This window comes from Myzus persicae, unplaced genomic scaffold (assembly GCF_001856785.1).
Source record: "Myzus persicae strain clone G006 unplaced genomic scaffold, MPER_G0061.0, whole genome shotgun sequence".
NCBI classification, from domain to species: Eukaryota; Metazoa; Arthropoda; class Insecta; order Hemiptera; family Aphididae; genus Myzus; species Myzus persicae.
Window position 1 is genome coordinate 43,891 of NW_019104445.1, and position 12,692 is coordinate 56,582.

Below are 12,692 nucleotides of genomic sequence, written 5' to 3' on the forward strand. Positions count from 1 at the left end.
GTCCAGATAATATAAGTATATACTTATTTGTTAATTGGTTGCAATATTTCTCTGTTTTACATATACTACCACTAAGTTCATAATATACTCTTCAAATATTGTAATGAAACATTTTTTATTTATTTAATTAAAAGTAGTAGCTTAAATCATACATGTATAAAATACATACTGTAAACATAATTTTAATTTAAAAATTAAAATAAAAGCAAATAATAATTTTTAAAATAGAAAATAGAAAATAATAAATACACTTTAAAGTATTATATAAATTAATTTAAATAATAAATTCAAGACTAAGAGTATGATAATATGCATAATAATTAATTAAAGAAACATTTTTAATAACAATATGTGTATTAATGATGTAAATCATTAGAATCATTTGTAAATATTATTATTATTTTTTGAAAGGATTTTTTAAAATTAGACTTTTAACGGGGTAAAAAGGGGTTTTTTATAGAGCTATATAATATAAGGGCAACGCTGGTAGCTGCCCGGTATTAGGGCAACTAACACTGAATATAAAAATTAAATTTCACTAAGTTTTTTTGGAAAAGTTAAAAAAACCAATTTGTAAATCTGATTATAAGAGCAATTTTGATGGTAAAAACATTTATTTAAGTCGAGTAGTTTATTTTTAGAATTTTTCAAATATCAATATTTTTTTGATTAAATTTATTTGGGACGTAATAACATTATTTTAAATATAATTTTAGGAAATTTGCTGGCATGAGTATATTTCTTAAATTATTTTCTACTCATAGGTATGTTATAAAATTTTGTTCTACATTAAGGTACCATCATTTTTTTTTTTTTTTTGTCAGGTTAAGGTTATATGTTACACCTTGTATAGTCCAGTCTGTTATGTAAAAATTGAACTTTTGTTTTTGCTTTCTATTTAGTATTTAGTATGTGTATGGACGCGGCATAGTAGGTTAAAACATATAGAATATCAAGAATGAATCATATATATTATAACTAATAACTAAGATTTACAACCTTAAGTTGATTATTGTAGACTAGGTAATAATTAAAAACATTATTTTTACAGAGTTCAAGTCAAGCATGAAATTAAACATGAAACTACTAATTTGGGCCTCAATCAAACTACTGATTTGGGCCTCAATCTATTTTTTTATGACGATGATGATGAAGCAATTGGTTTTGATCGTGGACTTGAACCAGATCATATTATTGGAGCAGTTCAAGTGAATGGAAAACTAATGTTTTTGATGGCATGGAAAAATGCAGAAATTGCAGATCTACTTGAAGCAACTGTCGTCTACCATAGATGTCCTCAAATAGCTATTCAGTTTTTTGAACCTCTACTCAGATTTGTTCCTAATGAGCAAAGAAATTAATTTCTCATTCCTATGCATAAATAAATATTCCTAATTTAATAAAATAAAACATTCTGGTTAGTACAAAATATATTAATTAGTCTTTAAAACTAAAGGAGAAAAACAAAACATTTTTTATTTTTACACATATTTTTACTTTGTCAAAATTGTTTTTTTTTTTTTTTTATCATCTATACATTATTTTAATTCGGATATATATCATTTTTAAGAATTCCTCATTCTAAAATTTATATTTAACTATTTTGTAGTTTATTTATTGTAATTTAAGGTTGTTATGTTATAAATATTAATGTTCAAAATTTTTAATTTCATAAGGCAGTTAATTATTTTGTGTGAATTGTATTCAAATTGACTATCAATAATATATTATAAATATGAATTTTATTGTTGAGTTATTTGTAGTCAAAACTATTACTATGTACAGTGAAATCTGTCCCATTCCAATGTTCCTGTCTATAATGGACACTTCGATCTTCAATTTTTAATTTGGATATTTTATTTTTATTGACAGGTTTTATTTTATATAAAAGTAATTTTGAATCAGACAAACTTCTTTTAGGCCTTTTTTAATTGACATAAAAAAAATGAATGTTTTATTTTCAATACATATTTATTATTAATCTATTGAATTATAAGACTTTTATCTTTGGCATAGTTAAATGTTTTTTTAATAGAATATTTTTGTGTGTGTGGATATTCTTTTTATTAACCCCCTATCCTACGATTTATGTTTATGTGTTGTGTTGTTTATTTAGTATAATCTAAAACAAAATTCAACATCTAGATATCAAAATGTTTGTTTAATTTGAGTCGTAATTATTTTGGATATATCATAATCTCATCAACAAGCTACACATATAGAATATGAACATTGTCATTAGGGGGACTCCACACCCGCATGTGTTGTCTCCGTCGTACTAACATACAAAATACCAAAAACTGTCTTGCGATAGAGAAACACTGAAGCTATAGTGCAAGAAAAGCAACCAAATTGCACATTATAAAGAGGAAATTATTTACTCTGCAACACATCATCTTTATTTTTTCAATATCACAAATACAAAAAAAATTATTCAAGCTTGAAGTAATGAATTTTTATACAGTAAAAACTTTTTCTGTATTTGTGATATTGAAAAAATAAAAATGATGGTGCACAATAAATGTTCTCTTGAGAGCATGAAGAATTGGTTGTTTGGCTTGGACTACAGCCTGAGTGGTTCTATCCCTATCTGTTGTCCCCATCAAACAGTTATATTGTACTTTTGTAAGACGGAGATAACACATTGTGGTAGGGTAGGCATCCTCTTAAGGTCAAGGTCATTGTGTTTTGAAAAAAATATTTTTATTTATCTGCAGCAGTCAATTATTTAAATATACAAGGTGCCTTGTAAGTAAAATTATTTAATTTTTTACAATCAAGCTTTAAAAAGTGTACTTTTACCTCTTACCTTTTAATTTATAATGGATTTGCTACCAGATCACAGTGTCTGACAAATAATTCACTTATATCTCTACCACAAAATAAAACGGACAATTTGTAGTTAATTTGTGCTGTGTGCACCTAACACAGATTGTTTTGCCACTTACACACCTTTTGTATTAGAACAGTAGCTATTAAATTAAAAACTGTATCCAATTTGATTGTGAACCTCCTTCAAGTAATGATACAGAAAACATTCCAATGAATCTGTATTATTTTTAGGATGCTAATGTGCGTGTTATTATATCTATCATTGAGTATTGAGAACAAACATCTTAATACTTGCTGGGTGTTCTTAATAATAATTATAATATGATGATGAAAACAACCTAACCTTGACTGTGGCTAACTTCTCCAACTTAAGAATTGTAAGTTTTGAAAATACCTGGTAATATTTATTGTTGGCCGCAGTGTTGTATGTATTGTAAAATGTAAATACTAAATTGTAAAAAAAAAAAATGAAAAAAAAAATTATAAAAAAAAAAAGAAAAAAAAAAAAAAAAAAAAACTAATAAAAAAAAAAATCAAAAATTACAATCTCATTCAAACACTTAAGGTAATTTCAAATCATAAAAAAACACTACCGTTCAAAAAGAGGTGTTGGTGCTGTAATATCCTAAGATGACAATATTCATATCTGTGTTGTCTCCGTCCTACAAAATGTAAAATATATCAATTTTGACTTCAGCAGAATCAATTGTGTGTTGTTAGCTTAATTTATAAAGTGAATTACCTATTGTACGGGCCGGGAGCATAAGATAGTAATACGCGCGCCCGGTTACCTAACTTTTTGCGTAACGGCACGCACACACCGACCGACCTTTGTAAGTGTGTATAATGTATATATAGCACCCAACAGGAGTTGGACAGGGTCACCGAGCAAAACCTGTGAGCGCTAGTATGTGGGTGGTGTGTGTATGTGTGTATATTTGTGTGTGTGTAAAACTTAAAACTAACGTTAAAAAGGCAAACACGATTGCTGGTAAATGAGTTGCTGTATAATACACAATATTAATAATAATAGTTTTTACAAATATGTAAAAACCACAGTAACACCAAGGTATAAAAAATATAATATAAATAATAAATCAAAGGCCTTATGGCTATTGCAGTATAATATATTTCTACGGCCCTTTTGGCCCAACAACTAAGTATGTAAAATAAATGAAGAAATAATATAATAATAAAAACTCACAGTTTGTGGAGCGCAGACTGGCCAGCTGGTCCTGTAGCTAAATAAATAAAATCGACATACAACAATATAATAGGAAAATCACCGGCAATTTGCGCTCGGCAGAATAATATAATAATTTTATAACAAGGACCGGTCGCGGCGATTAGCGCACGATATAATAAAGGTGGCGAATTACGCCTATACAAATTATAATAAAAATGCGGCGATTTGCCCTTACAAAATATAATAAAAATGCGGCGATTTCCGCTTACAAAATATAATAATATGACGTCCGCGGTGATTAGCACGCACGGCAGCAAAATAATAATAATATAAATTTAATTATACGATTTTCTAGGTTGCGATTAGCGCTTGCACTAGAAAATATAATAATTAAGAAAAACGCACCTTTGAGGCGATCGGCGCCATCAATAACAGAAAATGCAATCGGCGATATTAACCGGTAAAAAATATATAAAAAAAAAACTAAAGGCGTTTGCGTTGACACTTCGTAACCACAACGAAAAAGGTACGATCGCGAATGGTTAATATTACGGCGGCCGTGTTAAATAATAGTCGCCAGCCGATCCGGCGGCGAGCGATAGCCCTTTAATCTGCATAATATTATATAATAATTCACAATATTGACAATTATATAAAAATAAAGAAAATAATTATGTTGTGTGCGTGTGTGTGTGTGTGCCGTCGGCCGATGTGTCAAACAATAATAATCGCGCAGACGGCACGGCGGCGATGATAATCTACACATTAGATAATAATTCACAATCACGTAATCAATACAAAAATAAAAACAATATAATAAAAGGACAATAAAATTATGTGTGACTGTGTGTGTGATGTACTAGTATGGGAGTGGCGGAGACGACGGCGCGAACACCTATTATTAAACTTAAATGTACTAACATTAACTGTCTTTAGGCTGTTCTACAATATTTTCATTTTTAAGAAAGATATAAGGAAACATAACAAATTGAAAATGCTCATGATTTAGATTGCAGGTAACTACTTTACGTTCAAGGTTTTATAATTTTATTCATAAATTAATGAACTAATGTCTACCAGTCAAGTTAGAATCAAATTCAAATTACACAGAATGTAGGTAATAATAGGTATAAATATTTTTGAATTCTGTTTGCGGAACATGAAATTAGACCATTGGATTGTCAATTTCTCACAGACAAAATTATAAAATATGTATAGTATATGAGTAATGAGGGTAATTAAGTTATAGAGCATACTCAGTTTTTGCTGACAAAAATGTCTCTTATAGAGAATGTTGCAATGTATGAATTTTAAAATGTTGCAGTATTAATTATGTTATTAATTTAAAAGCTTAAACCTTGAAATATTGAATTTCAATATAAAGCTCACCACCTACCATTAAAATCAACACTGTATAGTGTATACAATACTAGATCATCCGACCATATTTCGATATCATCTACCTATTTTCTCAGACAATTAATGTTAACCAGAAAGCAATGAGAAATTTGAAGAAATTCATATTCAACATTATTTCATTATCTGGATTTCGTCATATTTAAATAATGAATAATATGATATTAATGTTTATATATTGTTGTTTAACTACCAGTTTGATATTAAAGGAATATAAAAAACATCTTAATAAATATAATTTTATTTATTTATTATTTTAAAAATATTTTTTCCTTAACATAATATTTATCATATATAATAAACAATTATCAAATATAGTTTTGCCACATGATAAGATTGTATGTTTTTTTTATAAACATTTTTAATTAAAAACAATATATTATATATATTACATATAAACTTATATGGGCTCAATTAGAGGAGGTACCCTCATAATAATTGTAATTTGTATTATTAATTAATAATACTTATATTTTGTTAATATTATAAAAAACATTAGATATGTGCTTTTCACTATCAAATGGTGGGGTGGGAGAGTTACTATCATTATAATATGTATCCCATGATCATAAGACTAAATATAGGTATAAATAACTGAAATAATAAATGACTTTAGCATAATTTCGTCATTGAAATGGTGTCCCAGTATATTATTTATTTAATTAATTGTTTTTGTATTTAAATAAATTCCAACAATTATATAATATGTTATGATACATAATATAATAGGAAGGAAGTAATGAAAACATAAATAACAACAAGAATTATAAATCACTTTTTTTCATTTCCATGACTAATTAACTGTGTATATTATTTTTAATTAATAATTACACTAATAAAAATTTAAAACAGATATTAATATGTATACTGGTACACTTGACCATGAATATTATAATATAGTATTTTTAAAAAAAGAATATATAATTCAATAGTAACTAGTCATTACATTAATAATTAATAATTATATTAAGATGATAGTTCATTAGAGATAAGTAGATTTTTTTTGGTTCCCGGAATTTAGCTCCAGAAATAAATGCTCTTATGGGAGTCTCGATATCCACAGAATCCCAAAATTTGAATTTTTTCATTTGTTTTATAAAATATATTGTTTCTAAAATTATAAATACAATGTAGTTTTTATTTCTAAACTATAATTATTTATTCTTAAATAAGTGACAAAATGTTTGCCTACGATGACGGATTACTCTATGAAGCTAAGTGCACAAAACGACGAGTGACGGATGAAGGTAATCTTCAATACTATATACACTATATAAGTTTCTGAGCAAAATGGGATGAGTGGAATGATCAGGATGAAGTGTTCGAAATAAATGAAATTAATATTGGCCATAAGGAAAGACTAGTATCTAAACGGTAAGAAATTGATAAATTATAACTACTCATCACTTATCATCATTTATTAAAAAAAATATTTATCATATTGTATAAAGTCGAAAATGAAAATCGAAAAACTCAAACACCGCCGAAGATGATGCATCAAAACCACAACCAAGAAAAAGAGGTTTGTATTTTAATTCAATATTTATTTTATATTTCGTATTTTTCATTGCAATTTTTTGTTACAACTAGGCAGGCCCAGAAAAAATGTTGAAAATCCTGCAAAACCATTTGTAGAGAATAAAAAAAAACACAATTGTAGAAATTGAAACAATCCTAGTCGTAGAAATCGAATCCATCCCAGTTTTTGAAAACGGAGAAATCCCAGGTTTAGAAGATTTAGCAATCCCAGCTTTAGAAGATACTGAAATCGTAGTTTTAGAACACGAAGCAGTTCTAGAAGTAGAAAATGAAACTGTTCCAGTTCCAGATGTAGAAGATGAAGTAGCTGTTCAAGCTGTTGCTAATAGTGAATTAAACATTATTCCTTGTTCAAGGGTACCTATAACAAACAGTGTAAAAAATTAAGTTAGGAATTGAGTTAGTTATCTATTTAATTAAAAATGTTTTATTTGAGCTCTTTCCAAATGAGTTGAGCAAATTTCAAATACCACTTATTTTAAGGGACGCCTTAGACTTCGATCGCTCAGTTCACGAGACAACCCACGTAAACGTAGTAAGTTACATTTTATTTTTATAAGTCATGACTATATCATTTTAGTATTGATTTCTTGGTTTTAGACACTTGAGTTTCCGGAGAAAAATTCTGTTACAGAAGTTTTACATAAGTTCACAAAATATTCATATTTTGTAGATACCCAAAAGTAATTATTTAATAACTAAATAAATGTATTATAAATAAATATTTATTAATGTTTCTTGTTACATTAATAACGTATTTTAATTCATCAGTGCACACACATCTCATATTCAAGAGGGAAATAAAAACTCAATTGCAGAATAAGGTAATGATGTTCGTGTAACATGACTTGATTTAATAAATATTATTATTTAGCTAAAACCGCCTAACAGTGTACAACTACGATTATGTCGCGGAAAATTACGTCTCGACGAGTCAGTGGCTGTAAAAAAAGGAAACTACACATTGACGGTTCAGATGAAACATCATTAGATTTGTGCGAAGATTTTGATATCGAAGTGACTTTAGATTCACAAATATCGTTGGAAAGTTACAGAGGCCTGTTTGGTGAGCTCATACCTGAAGAGTGCGTCAGTAACGAAGAGGTTCAAAACAAATCGATTAGGAAGACACCAGGATCAAAAGAAAAATGAAATTACCTTATGAAGAATTATTATTTGTAACTCCAACTAGACCTAAAAGAGTGTTTATTCCCACGGCAAAATTCATGAAAACAATGCACGAGGCGCAAAAAGAATTGTTCTCATTAATGGGTGCCAGGACGAGTTCGAGTAATATTTCAATAGTATTAACTGACAACCTCACAAAACACTTACAAGACAGTTCTAGAACAACCATAAGAAATGAGTCGAAAATAAATATCGAGGAGGATGATAATGATCAGAAATCTCAAAAAGTTCTAAAAAAGATGTTTCATTAAGATTAAGTATATTTTTTATATTTTATTCGTAGAACTTATACTAATAACGAAGCATATATTGCTGGTAGTGATGGGTGGTGCGGTGACGGCAAGTTGTTATGTTTTATTACAATAATTCAATAGGCAGATACTTTGAAATCAGAAACCAGACAAGTTACTCGCACAAAATGTATTCTATGTTTCTATCAAGAAACACTTAACACTTGTAAGAAATATTAACATTTTCATGAATCACGATAGATATAATACAGTAATTACATGTTTATGCTGTTTTTGTTTTTAAATCTGGTGGGGGTATACTCACTGCTTAGAAGTGTAGAACAACACAATCAATGTTATCCACATTCACCGGTGGTACTACCATGCTCTGTCAATTAGTATTAAATCTATGTATTTATTATAAAACAAATCCTTGTCAAATTAACTTCTTAGAGTTCAATTTTAGAGTTGAATTATCTTTATATACATGGTAATACTGTGAATTTTATCAGTGAGTTTTGACATATTTTTTGAAATTAACAGTTACTGAGTATCAGGGTAAATCTCAGAACTACAGCAATGTCACAATACAATATTTAATACAGGTTCATAATTTTGATAAATTTGATTCTTTTACTCAACAATTTGTACTACTCTACATTATGTCAAGCTTCTTATAAATTGGTTCAGTACTAAATAGGTAGGTCTGGATCAATCGTTTAATACCTATAAGATTTTCTCGATGATTTTCTACATTAAATAATTTTTTTATATAAATAAAAAAATTTAAATGAACAAACTTTTGTGTAGGTATATTGTATTTATTTATAAATAACGATTAAAATTAAAATAACAGCGCATGTTTTTTTTCTCTTTGGCTCACACGCACAAAATATGCTATAGCAAATTTTATGTTCATAATAATGATTTATATTGATAATAATCATAACGTTGTGCGTAGGTCAAAAAGAGAAAAAATTCTCTGACATCCTCTTAACTACATAAATACAGTTATGGATTAGTAAACCCCTACTAGCTTAAGTTAAAAACACAGTTAGGTACCCACCCAAAATTTTTATAGTGATTAAAAATATAATAATAGAAGTAAAAATCTTTAGAATTAATCATAAGTTCATCTGTAACTCTTCGCAATCGTTTTTAATTTTTATATATGTTACATAAATAATACTATATATCTACTTACAACTTACTTACTGGTTTTTTTCCAAAAAAATAGAGATTTTTTTTGCCTTTTAATATTCGTAATTAGTTAGCTCCACAAGGTACTTTTTATTTTTATGTTCTGTGCCAAAAAAAATTAAAAATTTTACAAATGTTTATGATTTAGGAGTTATTGCATTTGTTGATTATAAAATCGACAATGATCGCGGTGATACCTGCATTAGTCAACGTCTTATTGATTTAGGTGCTGAAGTCGTAAAAACATTCAATCAAAAAGTGTATATTAAGCTGAGTTATTAATTACAAAACAATTTTTGTTAATTTGTCCTAATTTGATTTTTAGGTTACGCATTTAATATTCTGTGATGGCTACCGTAGTACATATAAAAAAGCAGTTGACAGTAACATTTTACTGGTATCAGCAAGGTGGATGAATTACACCAAAAATTAGCTAATAAGATTCAGGATCCAGCTGACTATCCTCCCGTAGGTATGGATAAATATTAAATACACTAGGTAAAACTCCATCAAGGAACATTATTATTTCGGTAAGTAATTTTCAATGATTAGTCTATGTATCTATTTAATTTTAAATTTCACTTCAATACTTATTGTCAACATTTATAGTAATGCAATATAAACATTGTATTATATCTTAAAATATATTGTTAGGATGTTATTTGTAATTTAAACTAGTGCTGTTTGATTACTTATCTACAGGTCACCGTGCTATAAAAGTATAAACTATGTATATAGATATGCAATGTGTACGTAAACAATTTATTTTTGCAGATTTCAGCCCTTTAAAATCAAAGTTTTGAAAAATCTTTTCTTAGTGGAACTTGACATTATAATATTAATCCATCCTCAAAATGTCAAGTCGTTAACTCAAATAGGTTCGGCTCTGCGTTGATTATTCCTAAAGTAATTTTCCTTTATACATAGAGATAAAAATGCGACGATTCGCACCCACGGTAACAAAATAACAAAACCAGGTGAGGAAATAAATTTTAAAATAATATTTTTTTTCTGAAAAAACAAATGATTTTATGTTCAAGATGTCGACTGAAACAACATTTTGTACGAGAAAATCAGTTTCTGAAGTGAGTTAAATCTTAGATGTATAATATAAAAAATAAAATGACTATAAGTATATTTATAACTTCTTTTCCATAAAAAACAAATTACAAAAGGACCTCTCGATAAAATGTTTTGGAAGTTTTTAAATGGCTGCGTAATGTTAATAAATTATAATATTATATATTTATGTATGATTAGCTAAGTCGACTGAAAATAATTCCGAAGTGCAATTGAATAATACACAAAACTGTAGTTTATCTAGCACTATATCTTCATCCAGTACACAATGTGAAATTCAATCTCCTAATAAATCATTGTTAAGTAAGAATATTTTAAAAATTGAAATTCAATTTTTTAATTTAATAAATTCATTTTAGGTTTTCCTTCAGACCCGTGCACAAGTTCTTCAACTATAGATTCATCTGAAATATTTGAAGATGAAGATGAAAATTTGGATACTTGTACTTGTGGACGTTTACAAGATAACTTAACCACAAATGGTCCTTGTACATTTTGCATTGATCAAATAGCAGCGTTGAATGATTTGTGGACTCAACAACAAAATGATTTTTTGGTGGCTAAAGATTTAGAGAAAAAATTACGTTTGAATAATTTTGAAGATTATAATTTAAGAAAAAGACCAAGTTCAACTATTAACCTTGCTCAAAAAAAAAAAAAAGCTATCTAAAGGACAATTAACATTGAAACAAGTATTAAAGGACAATGGCAACATAACATCTTGGAGACAGTAGTATAAACTAGTTTTGAAGAAAAACTTATATAATTTTGAAATAATAATTGAAAGAAAATGAAGATTTAAATATTAATTTATAGTTTTGTAATAAACAAGAATTACATCAACATTTGGTTTTTTTTTTACTGTTACCAAATTTAAATAAAATATAACACTTGATAATTTTTAATATTAAATGAAAAGCTGGGTAGCATACAATCATAATTTTTAATAATAATAAAAACAATATCGTATTTATTTTTGATAAAAAAAAAATCTTAGTGATAAATAAATTTATACATTCATGCATTTACATTAAGAGACTTATCGTTCTTCCAAAGTTAATGTTTCTTGTGGATACAAATTTAGTTCTTTCATAGTTTGAGTTACACCTAGTGTTGTTAACTATAAAAACAATTAAATTAGTTGTTAAATAACAGTATTAAATAAAACAAAATATAGTTATTTTTACTCACATCTCTTCTAGGCCAACTGGAAATTACTTTGAACTCTTCTTGGCTAAATCCACTTATATATAAATAGTCAAATAACACCTAAAATATTAAAATTGTGACTGTTAAATTTCAGTGTTTTAGTAAGCCTGTAGTTTTCCTGAGCTTATTTAGGTCTATCAGGGCCTGATTTTAAAATTAAAAACAATCAAAGGAAATGTATAGAGCAGAGCTTCCCAAACTTTGGGTTGCAATTATATTTTTGGTGAATCACATTAAGTATTGGAAAATTTATATATTTTTAAAATATAAAATATATTACATATTTAAAATATTAGACTATTTTTGAATATATGATACTGGTTTGTTATGGCCCCGCCATTCATATAACAATAAATACATCGTATAAATTTAAAATAATGATATTATGTTTATAATTCAAAGGAAAATATGTACTATTACTTTTAGGTAATTACCTTATAATCAATTATACCTCTAATAACCTGATATTGATCAAACATCACAGTATGTATTGATTGTATATTGTGTATCGTTAAAATGAATTTTATAGGTACTAACAGAAATTGTTTACTTTTACATGGTGGAATTTAAATGGCAATCAAAACTAAACAATAGTGATCCGTATGACACCATCTTAAAAGATATAGCAGAATTTTGGGAATCACAGAAACAATAATTTTAAACATTTTAACTTTATCATTGTTTTAATAGTATTACTATTCCATTTTTCAATTTTAATTTTTAAATATTATCAATATACCAGTCATCGAATTATTGGATTAATATCAATAAATAAACTCATTATTTTATATTTATATGATGTATTTATTGTT

At 27.2% G+C, this 12,692-nt stretch overlaps 1 protein-coding gene, 1 long non-coding RNA gene and 1 pseudogene across 2 annotated transcripts in view; 2 read left to right on the forward strand and 1 right to left on the reverse strand.

Moving 5' to 3' along the window:
• Positions 1 to 1,468, forward strand: part of LOC111042219 — a 3,158-nt gene extending 1,690 nt beyond the window's left edge. Inside the window, exon 2 of the mRNA XM_022326764.1 lies at positions 1,052 to 1,468. Coding sequence (XP_022182456.1) covers positions 1,052 to 1,361 — 310 coding nt within the window. The 3' untranslated portion in view covers positions 1,362 to 1,468. The remainder of the gene's footprint in view (positions 1 to 1,051) is intronic.
• An 8,971-nt stretch (positions 1,469 to 10,439) lies between these two features.
• LOC111042221 lies at positions 10,440 to 11,481 on the forward strand (annotated as a pseudogene).
• A 254-nt stretch (positions 11,482 to 11,735) lies between these two features.
• LOC111042218 lies at positions 11,736 to 12,020 on the reverse strand. The gene is made up of 2 exons (XR_002605411.1): positions 11,863 to 12,020; positions 11,736 to 11,791 (listed from the first exon to the last, which is right to left on the reverse strand). It is a non-coding gene; the product is annotated as an uncharacterized LOC111042218 (long non-coding RNA).
• Positions 12,021 to 12,692: the final 672 nt, after the last annotated feature.